The sequence below is a fragment of the Pelodiscus sinensis genome, chromosome 18 (assembly GCF_052426305.1).
Source record: "Pelodiscus sinensis isolate ZL-2025 chromosome 18, ASM5242630v1, whole genome shotgun sequence".
Classification (NCBI taxonomy): domain Eukaryota; kingdom Metazoa; phylum Chordata; order Testudines; family Trionychidae; genus Pelodiscus; species Pelodiscus sinensis.
The window spans coordinates 7,385,095-7,404,304 of record NC_143069.1 but is presented as its reverse complement, the minus strand read 5'-3'; the positions used below and the strand labels follow the sequence as shown (position 1 = coordinate 7,404,304).

Genomic DNA, 19,210 nt, shown 5'->3' with positions numbered 1-19,210 from the left:
GCGCCCACGTCCCCTCCCCGACTGCCTGTCCCAGGCGACCACCTGAACCTGCGTCCCCCATTCCCTCAGATCACAGCTCCCTCCCTGACCCTGCACCCCCCGACACCCCTCCCCCAGGCCAGACTCCTCTCTGGCACCCGCACCCCCTCCCCCAAACCCTCTGCTCCCCCTTCACCCAGGTCACAGCTCCCTCCCTGACCCTGCACCCCCCGACACCCCTCCCCCAGGCCAGACTCCTCTCTGGCACCCGCACCCCCTCCCCCAAACCTTCTGCTCCCCCTTCACCCAGGTCACAGCTCCCTCCCTGACCCTGCACCCCTCTAGAGCCCCTCCCCCAGGCCAGAGTCCTCTCCTGCGCCCATACCCTCTCCTGGACCCTGCACCCCTATCCACCGCCCCAGATCATACCCCCCCCCCCTGAACCCAGGCTCCACCCCTAAGCTCCCTTCTGCACCCAACCACCCCGTCCCAGACCCCAAAGCCCTCGGTAGAAATGTGGCCCTTGATCAGTTGCCAAAATGGCCCCCCCATTACAAATTATTGACCAAGCCTGATCCAAATGTTTTTTGAAACATTGTTTAATGAGAATGTAAATACAATTCAATACAATTGGGAGGGTTGGGGGGAGGGGGACGCAGCTGCTGGCTCCTCAGCTCTTGCTGCTCTCACTGGCTGTCTTCCTGCTGCAAGGGAAGCAGAATCCGTCACATTCATCCCTGGGGACTCAGGGGAACTGGCCCCCCAGCATTTCCACCCTCCTCCCCCTGCTCTCTGGTCACCCCCCCGTCAGGCCCGCAGGGTGAGCTCCTGACCCCCCCCCCCCCCAGAGCTCCTGACACCTCGGCCCCCTCCCGCCTCCTAGGACAGTTTCTGTGTTCAGAGCCTCCCCCACCCCCAGGGACGCTCGCAGGGGCAGGAGGGATTCTGCCAGCAGGGACGTGGGGTGGGGGCAGCCTGAGGAAAGGGGCGGGGGACTCCCTGAGGGGATGGGAAGGAGACCCTGGCCCTGCCCCACTCTCCTGATCTGCTCCGGCTGCTCACCATGTATTCCAGGAGCTGATGGGCCTGCCCATGCAGGGCGTGGGCCAGGACCAGCCCGGCCTGGCTGGGGCGCCGCAGGGGGGAGCGGGCAGCGAGCAGAGCCTTGTCCAAAAAGCAGTTCTCCTGCTCTGGTGTAAAGAGCTGCCCAAAGACCTGGAATCAAGAGCACAGGAGGTTTCAGCTGACGGCCCAGAGACCGGCCCCAACTCCTGGGGCTAAAACAGCTTCCTCCTCCCCCAAACTCCCTTCCAGACCCTGCACCCAGACGCTCTCCTCACCCGGCACCCCAACCCCTGCCCCCGGTCACAGCTTCCTCCTGCCCCCAAGACCCTCCTACCCCCACGAGGGCCCCAGCCAGCCCCACCCCCGAGCCCTGCCCTGCCCTGGCAGCGCGTCCTTACCTCTCCCACCCGCACGCTGTTGCTGTGAGCCAGGACCCATCTTTCTTTGTAGTAGTGTCTGCACCACAGGTCCTCTGCCTGGTGGATGTTGAGGCCTGCAAGAGACACAACAGGGTCATTCTGCTGGCAGGTCTGAGCCCTTCCCCTCCCACGGGTCCCTGCAGGCATCCCTGGGCAAATGGAGGGGCACAGGGGGCAGAAGGGGAACACAGAGGGACGCATCCCCCCTTGGGCCAGCCTGGGGGAAAAGGGCTGGGTCCCCTCCCCCCGCCGCCGGCACCCTCAGGGTGTCCCTGGGGCCCAGGTCCCGGCTGGGTTCCTTACCCCTGTGGTGCAGGAGGAGTTGATACAGGCTGTGCACCCCCTCCCGGGCCAGCCGGCTGACGTCTTCGGATGGGTCCGAAATAAAAAGGCCCAGCTGGGCCACGTGGTGACCCATCCTCGGCCAGTCGGCGGAGTTCTGAGGGGAGAGAAGAGGGGGGGTCCCTCAGCATCCTGGGGCTGCACGTCCCATGCAAACGGCCGCCGAGGCGGGTCTGAGCTCTGGGGACGGACAGAGACACCTCCCGGGGCGGGGCGGGGCCGGCCTTGCGAGGAGACAACCCTGAGCAATGGCCCCGACTGAAGGGTCACTCCGGGGGTGGAACAAGGGGATCCACTGACGGCCACTCCCCAGTCCCCAGGCCCAGTCCCTCAAGAGCCCCCCTGAAGGGCCCAGGGTCGCCCCTCCCCGGGGAAAGGAGAACGCGGCCCATTCCCGGCCCATTCCCGGCCCTGCCTCTGCCTCCCGGGGACGCTCCCAGCCCCGCGCCCTGCAGCCCCAGACCCCCCGGCTCCGAGGTCACTTACGTCAAACCCCGGGAGGGTGGTGGCGACTCCCAGCAGGGCCGTGGTGCTGCCAAGGGCCCTGGCTCGCTCCTGGGGCAGGCGGGACTCCAGCCACGGGCTCAGGTGCTGGGGGGGAAAGAGGCAGGTCAGGACCCGTAGGGAGGTGCCGGTTCTGGGCAGAGCCTGGGGCTCCTCTCGGACTGTGCCCCCCCCAGCCACTGACACTGCTCCTCTCTCGGCCCCCCCCCCCGAGGAGGCAGGGACAATGGCCCCGTCCCCCCCACGGGGCTCACCTCCATTATGAGCTGCAGCCGGGCGGTGTCTGGGGACTCGGCGAGGAGGCTCGCCAGTAGGGCCTGGAGGTCGTAGGGAAGGGCCCGGATGAACTGCTGCAAGACAAGGGGGAGCCCTGGGTCAGAGGGGGGTTGGGGTTGGGGAATCCAGGCCACCCGCTGGCTCCGGGGTGCAGCCTTGAGCAGGGTCTGAGCCGCCTCGCAGAGCAGGGAGGAGCCCAGGCTGGGCATGGAAGGGACGGGCCCCCCAGGAGAGCAACGGGAACCCTGGAGGGAAGGATCCAAACCTGCAGCTTCTTCCCTCCCTCTGCCCCCCCCCTCCTCTCTGGAGCTCCAGCCCAGCCCGGGAGCAGGGCCCGGAGGGACGTACCTGAGTGTGGATGGGCTCCTGCTGCCAGTCCCCAGACACAGTCTGTCCCACGGCCGCCGTCAGCAGGGGGCTCAGGAGCTGGGCCCGCAGGGGAGGCTGCAAGGTGCTGGCAGGAGAGAGGGGCAGAGACTGTTAATTCAGCAGCAGGAGACAGAGACTTTCCCACTCCCTGGCCAGGGGATCTGCTCTGGGGGAGTCGGCGGGGGGGGGGGGGGTCGGTACCTGAGGCTGCAGGCGGCGTTGAGGCAGTCGGCCAAGACCAGCGGGGGGGCGAGTCCTCCATGATCTCCTGTGAGACCCAAGGAGACAAAGGGGCGTGTGAGGCTGGGGCCCCCAAGAGACGCTCACACGGCCAGCGCCCCCACCCAGCAGGATCCAACCCCACTGCCTCCCGCTGCCCTGTAGCCCCCCTGCCCGACACAGGGCCCCTCCCAGCACCCCCCTCCCAAACCGGGACCAGCTCAGTCCTTGTCCCCAGGCCGTCTCCTGCCCCTCCCTGCCCTGGTGACCAGCCTCTGAACCTCCTCATCCCTGCTCCCCAGGCGCATCCCCAGCAGCCCGCTCGGCTGCCTTCCAGCCCCCCATGGCCCGGGGAGACCCCTCCCTGTCCCGAATCCCCCTTCCTGTCCGGCACCCCAGACCTGCCCCATTTCTGTGTCCCTCCCTCCTCCAGCATCCCCACCCACCCTCCCCATGTCCACCTCCAGCCCTCCTGGCTCCACCCATCCCGTTTCCAGCACCCCCACCCGCCGCCATGGCGAAGGCAGACCCCTGTCCACCCCACGTATCCCCTTCCCTCCTCCCGGCTGCCGCGACTCGCTTACAACGATCCTGGCCATCATGGTGTCCTTGCAGCAGCGCGGCGCCAGGGTGTCCTCGCCCCTTTGGAGGGCGGCGAGGCAGGCGAGGGGGATGGCCAAGAGGAACCGCTGCAGGGCGGCTGGGCTCTGCACCCCAGAGAGAGTCTGTGAGCCTGGGGCCTGCCTGCCCCCCACGGACAGCTGCAGGGCTCAGGTCTCCCAGGAGTGGAGGTGGGAGCTGCCGGTTGTCCAAGCACCCACACTCCCCCCCCAACTGCTGCCTCAGGCTTGTGGGGGCCCAGCTGGTGCATGACAAGAGCCCCCAGCTTGGGGGGTCCAGGTCATGCAGGAGAAGGGGCTCCAGGGGGATCCCCAGGGACAAGCCCCTCCCGGAGGGGGGGGGACGTGCTGGGAAGGGGCCGGACAATCTCGGGTCCCCCCAGTGTGGAGAAGGTTCCTACCGTGTCCCGGGTGTGGAGCTGCTCTTCGATGTCATAGATGGCCCCTTCCTCCACCCGGGAGTCCATCCGCTCCTGGCAGAGCTCCGCCGAGGCGCAGGGGAGCTCTGTGCGGGAGGGAAGGGACCAGGGTGACTCCAGCGGCCAGCAGGGGTCACGCGCCCCCATGTCAGGGACCCAGGGCAGGTTGGGCCCCACACGCCCCTCGCAGGGACCCATCCCCCTTCCACCCTCACATCTGCCAACGCCCTCAGCAGAGCCCCCACCAGGAAGAAGAGAGCCAAGCAGCCCCCCCCCATCCATTGCCCTGGCTGCGGGGCAGACACTGGGGCTGCCCCTCCCCGCCCCCCCCCCCGGGTACTGGGTGAGCCCCTGGGCCCAGCGTGTTCACGGCCCCTCACCTGGGTCTGAGCGGCTGCAGGAGGTGGCCCGGCTGCAGCTGGAGGCCCAGGCGCTGCTGCTGACGGACCTGGACCCACAGCTGCAGGGGCTGGTGCGGGGAGCGACGGGCTGGGAGCTCCCGGAGACTGGCAGGTCCCCGGGGGCCGGGCAGGGCGATGCCCCCTGGTGGTAATGGGGGCTGGGCTCCCGGGGCAGGTGTTTCTCTCCACAGAGGAGGCCCCGGAGCCACCCTACCCGGCTCCCCCGCTGGGCTGGGTCCCGCCTGCCCAGCCGCCTCTGGAGCCAGGTCCGGGGGGGCCTGGCCGGTGGGCGAGTCGCCCCGAGCTGGTGGGATCCAGCTTCCCCGCCCGCGGGGACGGAGAAGCTGCTCCCCACCGGCCCTGGGGCCATCTTCAGGGCTTTCTTGAACCACAGCCGAAAACGTTTGGCCATGCTGCAAATGAGGGGAGCAAAGGGGAGCTTGGGGCGCAGCCTGATGAATGAAATCCAGGGGTTCCAGCTCCCCAGAGCGACTGCCCCCAGCCCCCAAATGGCCCCTTGCTTATCGGTTCGGTCTTGCACAGGCACTGCAAGGACCTGAGGGTATGTCTACACTACCCCGCTAGTTCGAACTAGGAGGGTAATGTAGGCATACCGCACTTGCAAATGAAGCCCGGGATTTGAATTTCCCGGGCTTCATTTGCATAAGCGGGGAGCCGCCATTTTTAAAACCCCGCTCGTTCGAACCCCGTGCAGCGCGGCTACACGGGGCACGAACTAGGTAGTTCGAACTAGGCTTCCTAGTTCAAACTACCGTTACTCCTCATTCCACGAGTCTCCTGCCCATCAACAGCCCCTTCTTGGCCAATCAGGGGAGAATCTAAGGTGTGGGGGGTGGAGCGTTCTCCCCAAAGACACTGGCATAGACTTGTTCCAGCCCCACCTCCCCAGTCCCCACAATGGGGGCTGCATCCCCCACCCCACGGCTCCTGCAAACCACCCCCCATCCTTCAGCTAGTCTGTTGGGTCCCAAGCTGGGGGAGGCAGCAAGGGAAGGTCACAGAGGAGGCAAGAACAGAGCAGAAATGTGGGGGGATGGAGGAAAAGGGAAACCAACCAGGAGAAAGCCCCAGTGGCGCTAAGGACGCAGCCCAGGTGAGGAATCACCTTCTGGCCCTTGACCGAGGGCTGGGCCTGCCTGGAACCCAGCCGGCCCCGGGCGGGATCCAACCCCTGGGGGCTCTTACCTTCGTCACAAAGGTGTCGGGATGTGGAACTCACAGAACGCGAAGGAACCGTGAGGAGGAGACGCACCAGAGCTAAAGCAACCGGGGGTCTCCAAAGTCCCCTGGGCCCGCCCCCCGCTTTTATCAGCCTGAGATGTGGGTCCCTCTGTGAGGTCACCACCTCCCCACCTGCCCTTTGCCTTATATGCTGAGGGCTGCCCAAAGCCCCTGTGAGGTCACCGCCCCCCCCCCCCACCCTGCCAGGCAAATGTCCTGCCTCTGGCCACCCCCCTGGGAAGTTTGAGCCATTACTAGGGGTCCCTCCCCCTCCCTCATAGGCTGCTCCCTGCCCTACACTGCAGGCTTCTTGCACGAGAGCTGTTTCACGCCGGAGTTCTTGCGCAAAAGGTCTCGTGCAAGAGTGCCTCCACCCTGCCATGGGCTTTTGCACAAGAGCGTCCATGGCAGTGTGAACGCTCTCTTGTGCAAGAAAGCTCTGATGGTCATTTTAGCCATAAAAGTGTCTTGCTCAAGAAGCCCCTGGTGCCCGTCCACGCTGCCTTCTTGCACAACAGCTCTTGCACAAAGGGGGCTTAGTCATCGTCGGGAGAGGAATAACTCCTGTGCAAGGAGCCCTGTTCTCTGATGCTTTACTGCAAATTTACTTCTGCAAGAACACACGTAGAGTGTAGACGCGCCACAAGTTTTTTTGCAAGAACACGCAAAAACAAGCCATGTGGATGTTTTCTTTTTAGGCAAAAGCCCCTTTTTGCACAAGATCGGTCGGCCTTTTTGCAGGCATAGGGATCTTGTGGGAAAAGGGGGTTTTTTGCACAAAAAGTAAACATCCACACGGCTTGGTTTTGCACACAAACCCCGAGCACAAAAACGGATCGGCAGAAAATATGCAAATGACATTGCGTGTCATAGAGTCCCTCGTTAGCATATTTGTTGCCAAAAAAACTCGTTGTGTAGACGTAGCCTAGGAGAGAAGCGATCTCAGACACAAAGCCCTTCAGTAAGAGGGCATAGCCCTGGGGCGTGGTAGGAGACGTACGGCAGACATGGGAGGTCACTCTCCTAGCTATTTGGCACGGAGGAGGCCTCAGCTGGAGCACTGTGTCCAGATCTCAGGGCCATGCTTTAGGAGAGAGAGTCCAGAGGGGAACTATGAAAAGGGATTAGGGACGTTAGATATTCACTGAGTAGTCAATTAACCTCATGATTTCTTATCGGTTACTTGACTTTTCGATAGTCCCCAGGGGCCAGCTGTCTCAGTCCTGGCTCGCGCTGGGTGCGGGACCTACCCCCTCTGCGGCTCTGCATTTACAGTGTGTTAGGAGCCAGGCAGGCAGGCAGCCTCGCTCAGTTCCAGTTTGCACCAGGTCCAGAAGCTCAGACCCAGCCCCCAGGCAAGGGCTGCTGCCAGCTTGTGCTGCTGCCTCTGATACAGAGGCAGCAGTACGGAGTGCCAGGAGGGAACTGGTCTAAAAAGCACCTCCCCTTGCGACCTGGCTGCCTGTCATCCCACGCTGCTGCCTCCGTTTTTGGCGAGAGAGAGCCGCCTGTCTTGAGACACCGGTGGGGAGTCGGATTTTCAAAAGGCAGGTCTCTGTCCTTTGTGAGCCTTCCAAAGCGCTTCGGTGCGGGGAGGGGGCAGGAAGGCGGACGACACTCAGGAATTGTAGCACCCAAATCCATGGAGTGTTTCGCCAGCACCTCCTGCAACAGAGCCCAATCCCTGACAGGCTTTTAGGCAAGATAGATCATTTGAAAAAATGACAGACACAGGGTTTTCCGTCACCGCTCTCCCTTTCTTTTATTTCCCTGGGCTAACTGGCTTGTTCCTCTTTGGCTAAGGATGGAAGGGTATGTCTACACTACAATGTTAGTTCGAACTAACGGACGCTTAGTTCGAACTAGGAAAACCTCATTTTACGAGGCTTAAGCCTAGTTCGAACTTACTAGTTCGAATTAAGGGCTGTGTAGCCCCTTAATTCGAACGAGTGGGAGGCTAGCCCTCCCCAGGTTTCCCTGGTGGCCACTCTGGCCAACACCAGGGAAACTCTATGCCCCCCTCCCGGCCCCGGACCCCTTAAAGGGGCACGGGCTGGCTACGGTGCCCGTGCCAGGTGCAAGCCTGCCAGCACCCAGCCAGCAGACCCTGCACCTGGCACGGCACAGAGCCACCCACGCCGAGTGGTGTGATGTGCCCAGTGTGGGTACTCCGGGCACTCCAAGCCAGGACTGGTTTTCAAGCGGGGCACCCCTTAGAACTGTCTGTCCGGGGTGGGGGTCGGGACCCTTTAAGCGCAGCCCTCGGCTAGCCTGAGACTGCATCTCCACACTCTAAGTCCTCCTCTGATGCCCTGCTGGCACTGCTTCCGGCCATCCTTAAGCCCTGTTCAGAGTCCACTCAATGTGGACTTGCTAGTTCGAATTAGCAAAACTAGTTTTTAGTTCTAGACGCGTTAGTTCGAATTAGCTTAGTTCGAACTAGCGCTGTAGTGTAGACATACCCGAAGAGAGGAGCCAGCAGGGGTAGAATGAATTGTGTACCAGGTCCTGGAAACAAGAGTATCTCCTCCAGATCACCCATCCACACCTGAACTGTTTAAAAGCTTGGCTGCCAATAAAGACACCTTAGCTCAGCAAATGCCAAGCCAGGCACCTGTGTTTGGACACGAGGGGTGCACAGGGATGTGAGAACCAGGAAGGCTGATCTGTGAATTCACCCCCAACCGTCCCAGTACAAGACAGACGCTTGCGCCAACCAGCAGGGGTCACTGCTCCTCGGGTTTGGCTTGGACAAAGGTGCCCATCTGTTTGGTGTTCGCGTCTCGGAGCTGCGCCAGCTGCCTCTGGCCACGGCGGAGCAGATACTCGATGTGCATCACGTCGGCCCGGGGGATGCTGGCGTTCTTCCGGAACTCGGCCTGGATGCGAGGCAGGAATCCCGGCTTCTCCCGGCCGGCGCGCAGGAACTGCCTGTATAGGCTCAGGACGTGCTTCTGCAGCTTGCTATGCCGGGCCATGGTGCGCCTGGGGAGCCCTCCCAGGCCACGGGGGGGGCCAGCGCCACGAGGCAGGGGCTGGAAGTGAACAGAGGCGGAGATGTTAGAGCAGCATCTCATTCCCAGACGCGCCTGTGCAGGCATTTCCATGCACTTTTCACCCCCACCTGCTAGGGTTACCAGATGGTTTAAAAAAAATACCGAACAGCAGGGGCCGGGGGGGGGGGGGGGACTGGCTGGAAGAGAGGGGGTGGGGGGGAACCGGCCGCCGGGAAGCAGGGCTGGCTGGGAGGGGGCTGGAGGGAGCGGGGCTGGCCGGGGGCAACCAGCCGTCGGGAAGCGGGTCTAGTTGGGTTGAGGACCAAGAGGTGGGGGAACCGGCCGGCAGTGCTGCAGAGATGTACCAGAGCCTGGGTCGGATTCATCTTTGGTGGGCCCTGGCTCCTAGACCATAGACACACTCCCCCCCCCACCCCCCCGGAGGCCCTAGGGAAAATGGCACCCCGGCCCTGTGGACATGGTGCCCTCTCTGTTTCCCTTGGCCCCGTAGGCACTAAGCTCCACTCCTGCCGCCCAACTACTACAAGGCCCGACGGATTTCTCTGTGGCCCCCGACCCAAAAGGGATCCCCCCAGCCCTGCGTTAGGGGATACGAGGGAGTCTGGCTGGGATGTAAGTGTAAGGGGCCTGTTACCCCTTACTAAAACTCTGTGGGAGTTTTTGGTTTACCAGCTTCAGAAGGGGAAGGGTTCATGAGACTGACAGACCCCAGAGACAATGGAAAGCAGTCAACACTCCAGCTCAGCCTGACTGACAGGTTGTAAGTGGGGATTGTTCTGGCTCTGTCTCTGAACAAACAAGCTGTGTGCAGAAGAGGTCCTGCAAAGACAGAGCTGAAAGAGGAGTACAAGAAGAAGTCCTGCAGCGACAGAACCAGACACAGACAGGCCAAGCAGTGCAGACCCTGTGTTGAGCAGCAGACTGGCAGTGCTCAGAAAGCCAAAAGGAACAGAGAAGCAACACAAAGAGCTGGAACTGGCCAAGCAGCACAGCCTGCACCTGGATATGGTGAGCTACTGGGACCTGCAAAGTGTGGGGAAAGGCTCTGGACTAGGAGAGGGGTCTGGCCACTTAGAGACTGAGGCTGTGTGGTCACTGCCAGTGCAAGCGTGTCCAGCCTGCAGCCCCTTGCAGCACATCCAGGGCTTCTAAGGAAGAGACTGTGAACTGTCCTTACACTCTGCAGACTGCTGTGTTGATGTCCCTGTGCTACAGAGCAGGGCTGTGTGTTCTCATTTAACCATTCTCATTGTTTCTTATTCTATTCTCTTTAATCAGTTGATGTTTAATAAATTGTATTTGCTTTGAACCTTATGAAGTGATCACTGGGCCAAGAAGGCCTGCAGTGTAAAGAGAGCACCTCGGAGTGGGGACACCCTAACTCCTGCCCCTAGTGACTACAAGGTCAGGGATTAAGCCCCAGGAAACCTGGGCCCAGCCTTGTTGGGGTTTCAAGGGCTCTGCTACTCAGGAGAGTGGAGGGGGAGCCCTCAGGATCAGGGAGCCGTGGGGTAAAGGAAGTGGGAGCGGGGACTCAGATCCTTTCGCTGGTTCATTTCACCGGGGTGTATAGAAGCCAGGAAAGTTCCCCACAAGAGCGGGACCATTCCCGCGCTTACATAAGTGCAAATAACTCTGCTCTTAGCAGCTCTGAACCGATGGGCTCTGCCCTGTGCCCCAACCAAGAACCCTAACATAAGAACGGCAGTACTGGGTAGCCTGTCTGCTGACAGTGGCCAGCACCAGGTGCCCCAAAGAGGGTTGACCAAAGACAATGATCAAGCGATTTGTCTCCTGCCATCCTTCTCCAGCCTTCCACAAACAGAGGCCAGGGACACTATTTCTATCTCCTGGCTAATGGCCTTTTATGGACCTAACCTCCGTGAAATTATCTAGCTTCTCTTTAAATCCTGTTATAGTCCTAGCCTTCACAGTCTCCTCTGGCAAGGAGATCCACAGGTTGACTACACGCTGTGTGAAGAAGAACTTTCTTTTATTAGTTTTAAACCTGCTACCCATTAACTTCATTTGGTGTCCTCTAGTTCTTCTATTATGGGAACTAATAAATCACTTTTCTTTATTCACCCTCTCCACACCACTCATGTTTTTATAGACCTCTATCATATCCCCCCTCAGTCTCCTCTTTTCTAAACTGAAAAGTCCCATCGCTTTAACCTCTCCTCATATGGGACCCGTTTCAAACCCCTAATCATGTTAGTTGCCCTTTTCTGAACCCTTTCCAAGGCCAAAATATCTTTTTTGAGGTGAGGAGACCACAGCTGTACACAGTATTCAAGATGTGGGCGTACCATAGTTTTATACAGGGGCACCCTGAGTTACCAAACCACATGACACTGCCCATTAAAAACCCACCAGGACTTACCCAGCGTTTATATGCAGAGGTCCCGCACCAGCAGCAATCTGCACTGGACAGGAAACCATCCGCCCAGCACGCGCGGGAAATCACAGGAACCCAGCCTGGACGGTCCGATGCCCCAGCCCTGACAGAAGAAAATCAAGGTGTGCTTGAAGTGCCACGCCCACCATCCCTTGGTCCTCTGGGGCATTCGGCACATCCTGCTGGGTGAAAGGGCCGGTCACAGCTCCAGGGTCTGTCACACTTCAGGGCCTTTGGCAGCTCCTATTCACCGGGGTCAGGCAGATAATCGCCCCGAGCTTTCCCAGCACTTTTCAGCATCAGCTCTCAAAGGGGGGCAGCGTGACCCCCATGGGAGCAGGGGAATGTCAAAGAAGGAATGGGGCGGGGCAGGGGAGGCAGCCAATGGCTTCTCCTAATGCAGTGGTCCCCAACCATTTGAGGTTGCCGGGCGCCAAGGGGTGTGGCTGTTTGCCCGCAGGGCGCCCTGGAGCGGAGCCCCCCATTGCGCACCCGGGCGCGGGGCCCCCCCGTAGACACATTCCCAGGGCCGCCCCCCCCCCCCACAAGTACCGCATGCCCAGGGCCGGGCCTCCCACCAAGCGCCGCGCGCCCGGGACCGGCGCTCTCCCCCCAAGCACCGCGTGCCCGGGGCCGGCGCACCCTGCAAGCGCCACGCGCCCGGGGCCGGCACTAGCGCTGGCACTCTCCCCCCCCAAGCACCGCGCGCCCGGGGCCGGCGCTCTCCAAGCGCTGTGCGCCCAGGGCTGGCGCACCCTGCAAGTGCCGCACGCCCGGAGCCTGCGCTCCCCCCATGCGCCACGTGGCCATAGCGCGGGCAGCCAATCTGCGGCGCCCCCGGGGCCGGCGCTCACCGTGCACCATGCGCCCGGGGCCAGCTCCGGCACCGCACATGCGCCACGTGCCCGGGGCCAGGCCAGCCCTGAGCACTTGGCGGGCGCATACAAATGCGGGCACCGTGTTGGGGACCACTGTCCTAATGTTAGCAGTGGGGACACCAAGTTCGGAAGTGAATGGTTAACCAGTAAGCCGGTTATGGTTAACCAGAGGGGGCTGGAGCAGCCCTCCACCAGCCATAGGCAGAGGGCACTCTGGCACGCCACGGGTAGGGTTGCTCAGCAGTCACAGCAGTGTGCCAAGGGGGTAGGTGTGTGGGCTGCTCCAAGCCCATCTTTAACACGTCCTACGTGTCCCATTTAATCGGTTAACTGGTTCAACATATTGTTTAACTGGTTAGCTAATTAAATGAGATTTTACATCCCTGGCACCAAGGTGGCTAAAAGTAGGGTTGAATTGGGACTAGAAATTCCAGGATTTTGACTTTTTTTTCCTGATCACACACAGTTCTGCAAATAAATTCACGTTTTGTTTAGATGTTGACTTTTATTAAATGTAGTACGGTGGATTACGGAAGATAAACCTTAAAGAGACCAAACAAAGAGTCATTTCAGGAATGGAAAACTACATTTTAATGTTCTGAAATGGTGGAGTTTTCCCCTTCCAAACAAAAGGTCACTAAAATCAGCATTTTCCAATGGAAAAACATCCCCTCAGAAAACTTCCTTCCAGCTCTAGTTAAAACGGACGTATTTTGAAGTGTATAATCAACCTCTGGAACTCACTGCAAAAGGATATTAATGATGGTGAAGGAAAGGGGAGGGAATCATAGAATCATAGAGCTGGAAGAGACCTCAGAAGGTCATCAAATCCAGCCCCCTGCTCTAGGCAGGACCAATCCCAACTAAATCAACCCGGCCAGGGCTTTGTCAAGCTGAGACTTAAACACCCGCTGTGTACAGCCTGTCTGATCCCTTCTGGGGAAGCATGGGTGGGAAGAAAGAATTAAACAGGGTTAGACAAACCCGTAGGTCTTGGTTGACTTCGTCCTGCTTCAGGGCAGGGCGCTAAACTTGGGGACTACTCTAGTCAGACCAACATTTCAATCAATCTTGTCAAGAAACAGGCAAAAAAAAAACCCCAACCCAAACCAGGGAGAAACACGTTCCTTGGTTTGTAAACACAGACACAGAGAACAGCTCCTTCCGTTAGGGGGGGTGGGAATAAAGAAAATAATCCCTCGCCCCCTCCCCTTCCTATTTGGTCCTAAAGGATGAAGATTTGTGCAGGCTGCGGGGGCAGGACTGATATTCAGGGAACGGGGAGCATGGGGGAGAAGGGGGCAGCTTGCTTACAATCCAGGGGCAACCCCGTGTCTCGGGGCTGGCCCAGCAGAGGCGGGATTTCTGCAGCGCAGGGGGACACGAGGTGAAACAAGCAGCGACTCGGCCGATTGGGGCTTGTTATTGTAGGGTCGCATTGAAGCAGACACTGGCACCAGCGTCGCCTCCAAGAGCGAGGGGAGTGCGCGGCCTGGTAACCCCGGACGGACCCGGACCTGGACCCCCCTGCGCTGGGGGACCAGGAGTCACCGCCCCCCGCCCCTCACCTCTGCCTCCTGCCTGCTCGCAGCTCCCGGGCCCGCGGCAGCAGCTGTGCCAGCCGGCTCCGAATGTTGAAACACCAGCAACATTAGCCCTCGCTTCCCATTGGCTGGAGGGCCCCAGGGGCGGGCGCAGGGAAGGGGAAGCTCCTCCCTTCGAGGGCCACGTGGGCCGGCAGTGGAAGTTGCAAGTTGCTAGTCAGCTGGAGGAGAGAGGGGCCCGGCCCGGCCTGCGCACGTGGCTTTCACCGCAGCGCTCACCTGCCCTCACGCCCCACGCTCCTGCTTTTCCCTCCCTGCGTTGTTCGACCCAACCCTCACCCAGGCATCCACCCAGTTCACCCCGATTCTCACCCCTTTTTAAACTTGTTCCTAAGAAACCCCGATCGGTTCCTGGGAAATTCCCAACAACTCTTATCAGTGGTGCCTGTTACATACCAGCTGGGTTTTCCCTTTGATATTTACATACCCCCTGCCTCCTTTTTTCGCCCCTCCCATTTTTTCCTCCCCTGTTCATTTTGGTTCTGGACATACAACACTCCAGTCGTCTGAAGAAGTGGGCTATGCCCAGGAAAGCTCATGATCCCATTGACACGGTTTGTTAATCTTTAAGGTGACTATATGTTGTGTTTTAAGTTTTTCCTGTTACAGACTCACTCAGCTACCCCTCTGAAACTCGTGGGCTCTGTCTACACTGCAGGCTTCTTGCACAAGAACTGTTTTGCAGAAGAGTTCTTGTGCAAAAGGTCTTCCATACGAGCGCGTCCACACTGCCATGTGCTTTTGCAGAAGAGATGTGCTTTTGCACAAGAGCATCCATGCACAAGAAAGCTCTGATGGCCATTTTAGCCGTAGGGGTTTTTTGCGTAAGAAATTCATGTTGCCTGTCTACACTGCCGCCTTCTGGAAGAGCTCTTGTGCAAGAGGGCTTATTCCTCGTGGGGAGAGGAATAACTCTTCCGGAAGAAGCCCTGTTTGCTGATGCTGTACTGTAATACTTGTGCAAAAACACGCACGCAGTGTAGACACTCTGCAAGTTTTTGCGCAAGAACAGCTGTTCTTGTGCAAAAAGCCTGCAGTGTAGACATAGCCTTAGAGGGGCAACCCCAACAGTCATTACTAACAAGGAGTCCTGTGGCACCTTGAAGATTTATTTGGGCATCAGCTGTTGCGGAGGAAAAGCAGGTCCAAGTGTTTTTTACCCCTGGAAGCGGATGCCCAAATACACGTGTTAGTCTTTAAGGTGCCCCAGGGTGCCTCTGTTTAAACAAGTGGAAGAGAAGGGCCTGTGTGCACCTCATAGGATGCCAGGCTAGACTGAAGATCACAATGGCCCTCTCTGGCCTGGAAGTTAATGAATGGTTGCATCTGGCCAGGCTGCCTCTCTTTATGCTTGCATTAACTAACTGGGTTATTTGCAGGTGTTGTACTCAGTCCAGCTGTGTCGGAGCGCCTGCTGCTGGAGGAGAACGCAAAAGTTCTGTTACCTGGTTTGTAAGTCTGGAGCCTTCTCTACTGCATGAGGTACAAGCCACCTGGCTCTTCGCTAAAGTTGCAGATGTGTCCGTGCCCAGAGTCCCCAGAGACCACAAACCAGATAAGATTCGAAATCGCCCAAGCAGATTTTTTGCGTAACAACATGCAATAATAGTTGCCAGCGAACAGACTCAGCGCTGCGCCGCTACACTTTATGGAAGCCGTGGCAATGTCCTAACACCCACTGAGCACCATCCAGTGCCCCCACACAGTCAGCTGGTGAACACCATTTGAGGTGAACTTTTATACATTCCTGACGTATCAGGTTGCTACCCCCTGTTACCTGGTTACCGTCCCTTACCTTGCAGAAGGGGGCTTACTTCCTAGTCTTCATACTGTCAACTTACTATCTGTTATGCTGTCAACTTTGACCTGGTCCTGAACATAGGTCGGTATGTACTTTATTTGTGGGAGGTAAATGGTACCAAGATGTTCCTTAGGCCAATCCACAGAACTACAGACCGGTCAGCCTCACCTCACTCCCCGGAAAAATCATGGAGGGGATCCTCAAGGAATCCATTTTGAAGCACTTAGAATAAGGAAAGGGATCAGGAGCAGTCAGCATGGATTCACCAAGGGCAAGTCATGCTTGACGAACCTGATTGCTTTCTATGACGAGGTAACTGGCTCTGTGGACATGGGGAATTCAGTGGATGTGATATACCTGGACTTATTCTTGTCAGCAAGTTAAGGAAGTATGGATTGGATTAATGGACTGTAAGATGGATAGAAATTGGGCTAGACTGTTGGGCTCAATGGGTAGTGATCAACAGCTCGATGTCGGACTGGCGGTCAGTTTCAAGCAGAGTACCTCAAAGACCGGTTCTACGGTCGGTTTTGTTCAACATCTTTATTAATGACTGGATGAGGGGATGGATTGCACCCTCAGCAAGTTTGCCTATGTCACTAAGCTAGGGGGAAAGGTAGATACATTGGAGGGTAGGGTATATGGTGCAGAGTGTCCAAGACATATTGGAGGATTGGGCCAAAAGAAATCTGATGAGGTTCAACAAGGACAAGTGCAGAGTCCTGCACTTGAATGGAAGAATCCCAAGAATTGTTATAGGCTGGGACCGACTGGCTAAGCAGCAGTTCTGCACAAAAGGACCTGGGGGTTACAGTGGATGAGAAGCTGGATATGAGTCAACAGGGTGCCCTTGTAGCCAAGAAGGCTAATGGCATATTAGGGTGCATTAGGAGGAACATTGCCAGCAGATCTAGGGAAGTGATTATTCCCCTTTATTGGGATGTGGAGAGGCCACGTCTGGAGTATTGTGTCCAGTTCTGGGCCCCCCACTACAGGAAGGATGTGGACGCATTGGAGAGGGTCCAGTGGAGGGCAACAAAAATTATTAGGAGGCTGGAGCACATGACTTAGGAGAGGCTGAGGGAGTTGGGCTTGTTTAGTCTGCAGAAGAATGACGGGGGATTTGAGAGCAGCCTTTAACTATCTGAAGGGAGGTTCCAAAGAGGATGGAGAGAGGCTGTTCACAGTGGTGACGATGGCAGAACGAGGAGTGATGGTCTCAAGGTGCAGTGGGGGAGGTGTATGTTGGATATTAGGAAAAACTCTTTCCCTAAGGGTGTGTCTAGACTACATGCCTCCGTCGACGGAGGCATGTAGATTAGCCAGATCGGCAGAGGGAAATGAAGCCGCGATTAAAATAATCGCGGCTTCATTTAAATTTAAATGGCTGCCCCGCTCTGCCGATCAGCTGTTTGTCGGCAGATCGGGGCAGTCTGGACGCGCTGCATCGACAAAGAAGCCTTTCTTGATCGGCACAGGTATGCCTTGTGAAACCAGGTTTACCTGTGCCGATCAAGAAAGGCTTCTTTGTCGGCGCATCGCGTCCAGACTGCCCCGATCTGCCGACAAACAGCTGATCGGCAGAGCGGGGCAGCCAATTAAATTTAAATGAAGCCGCGATTATTTTAATCGCGGCTTCATTTCCCTCTGCCGATCTGGCTAATCTACATGCCTCCGTCGATGGAGGCATGTAGTCTAGACACACCCTAAGAGAATGGTGAAGCTCTGGAATGGGCTAACTAGGGAGATGGTGGAATCTCCATCCCTAGAGGTTTTTAAGTCCTGGTTTGACACAGACCTGGTTGGGATGATTGAGTTGGGATTGGTCCTGCTTTTGGGAAGGGGGCTGCACTCAATGACTCCTGAGGTCTCTTCCAGCCCTGGGATTCTATGATTCTAAGGCAAGGGACTTCTTTTATTTGAGAGCCCCAATTCCTTCAACAGCAGTATAGGTCTAATCCATGGAGCTCCTGAAGAGCAGCTCTGCATCCCTTTCTATGGCAGCCCAACTGTCCTTGGAACTGGTCAGACCAGTGTGACATCCCCCTGTGTAGACATATTGAGCTAACGTGTCCTTCACTCCCATGCACCAACTTTGCCACTTATCAACTATGTTTTTAAATTGTTCCAAGGGAAAGCTGAATGAAGCCAAAATTAATGAGTGTTTTAACTTGTAACAAAATACAGGACTGTGTAGCACTTTAAAGACTAATAAGATGATTTGTTAGATGATGAGCTTTCGTGGGCCAGACCCACTTCCTCAGATCCACTATTTGATCTGAGGAAGTGGGTCTGGCCCACGAAAGCTCATCATCTAATAAACCATCTTGTTAGTCTTTAAAGTGCTACATAGTCCTGTATTTCGTTTCAGCTACACCAGACTAACACGGCTACATTTCTATCACTGTTCTAACTTGTGTTTCTGTTCCCAGGAAATGTTGAAACGGTAGATTCCTAGGGACTGTCAAGTAGAAAGATTGACCCAAATTAGTTACTTGTTTACTTTCTTTGGCTCCACTGGAATCTTACAACAGGGATTAACTAGCTCCATTCATATCTATAATTAACACAAACAAAATCTATGTTTAGTGACAGGTAAGGTTTCCTGAGCACATGTCTAACAATCCAAACATTTAAAATCAGAAGTTAGTGGAAGGAGGCTGAAAAAGGTGAGGCTTTCGAGAGAAAAATTGCCCGAGAAAGGGTTATTTTGAACTCCAATTTACTCTGTATCAACCCATTTTTCCATTAAACCAACCTGAAGTACTATAAATAAGACTCAAAGTTTATGTCCTATGTTTTAGTTTTTGTCATAAACACCACAAGAAAAAAATATAAAGCAAATGGGAAAAAAGGGAGGACGCGAGTTATGAAAAAGCAAACAGTTGATAGGAGAAGCTAAAATTGAAAAAAAAATCTATAACCAGTAACATAAAGGATAATTAGGAAATGTTTAAATATATCAGGAACAAAAGAAATCAGAGGAATGGTAAAGATCCATTACTGTATAAGGCTGGTCAAATTGCCAATCATGATGAAAAAAAGAAACTTCAGCAACCTGCTTGGAATTTAATGCGTTGAACTACACACAAGCCATAAAGATTGGATGTCTTTCTAAAACATATGTGGTAGCTCAACCGAGGGATGTTAAATTGCGCTTAATCAGCTAATCCAGTAGTTGGTGGAATTTCCATCGACTACTCAATTAGTCAATAAGGGTATGTCTACATTAGCTCGTTAATTTGAGCTAGGTAGGCAAAGCAGGCAACCGGAGTTGTAAATGAAGCCTGGGATTTAAATAGCCCAGGCTTTATTTGCATGTTCCCGTCCGGTCGCCATTTTGAAATTCCACTAGCCCGAAGTAACTGCCGCGCGGCTATAGAATGAGATGTAACAGTTAATTCGAACTAAGGACTTAGTTCGAATTACCGTTTCATTGCCACATGTAGCCGGCAGGAAGGGACCTCGAGAGGTCGAGTCCAGTCCCCTGCCCTCATGGCAGGACCCAGTACTGTCTAGACGAGTGTTTCTTAAACTTTTTAAGACCGAGGAACACCAAACTATTTTTTTTTTAATGAGGATTTTTTGTTGACTCCTGAGGTCTCTTCCATTTATAGGATTCTATAAATGTGCTTGGTACCTGTGCCTGGACCTTTA

At 56.7% G+C, this 19,210-nt stretch overlaps 1 protein-coding gene across 9 annotated transcripts in view; it reads right to left on the bottom strand.

The window, feature by feature from the left end:
* Positions 1-572: 572 nt before the first annotated feature.
* LOC142823330 (maestro heat-like repeat-containing protein family member 7) overlaps positions 573-19,210 on the bottom strand; it is a 200,137-nt gene continuing 181,499 nt past the window's right edge. For all 9 annotated transcript variants that reach the window (XM_089769956.1, XM_089769964.1, XM_089769957.1 and 6 more), the window contains 7 exons: positions 2,934-3,039; positions 2,564-2,659; positions 2,292-2,396; positions 1,767-1,902; positions 1,443-1,537; positions 1,042-1,194; positions 573-683 (listed from right to left, as the gene is read on the bottom strand). In XM_089769956.1, the coding sequence (XP_089626082.1) occupies positions 666-683; positions 1,042-1,194; positions 1,443-1,537; positions 1,767-1,902; positions 2,292-2,396; positions 2,564-2,659; positions 2,934-3,039 (709 nt within the window). In that variant the 3' untranslated portion in view covers positions 573-665. The remainder of the gene's footprint in view (positions 684-1,041; positions 1,195-1,442; positions 1,538-1,766; positions 1,903-2,291; positions 2,397-2,563; positions 2,660-2,933; positions 3,040-19,210) is intronic.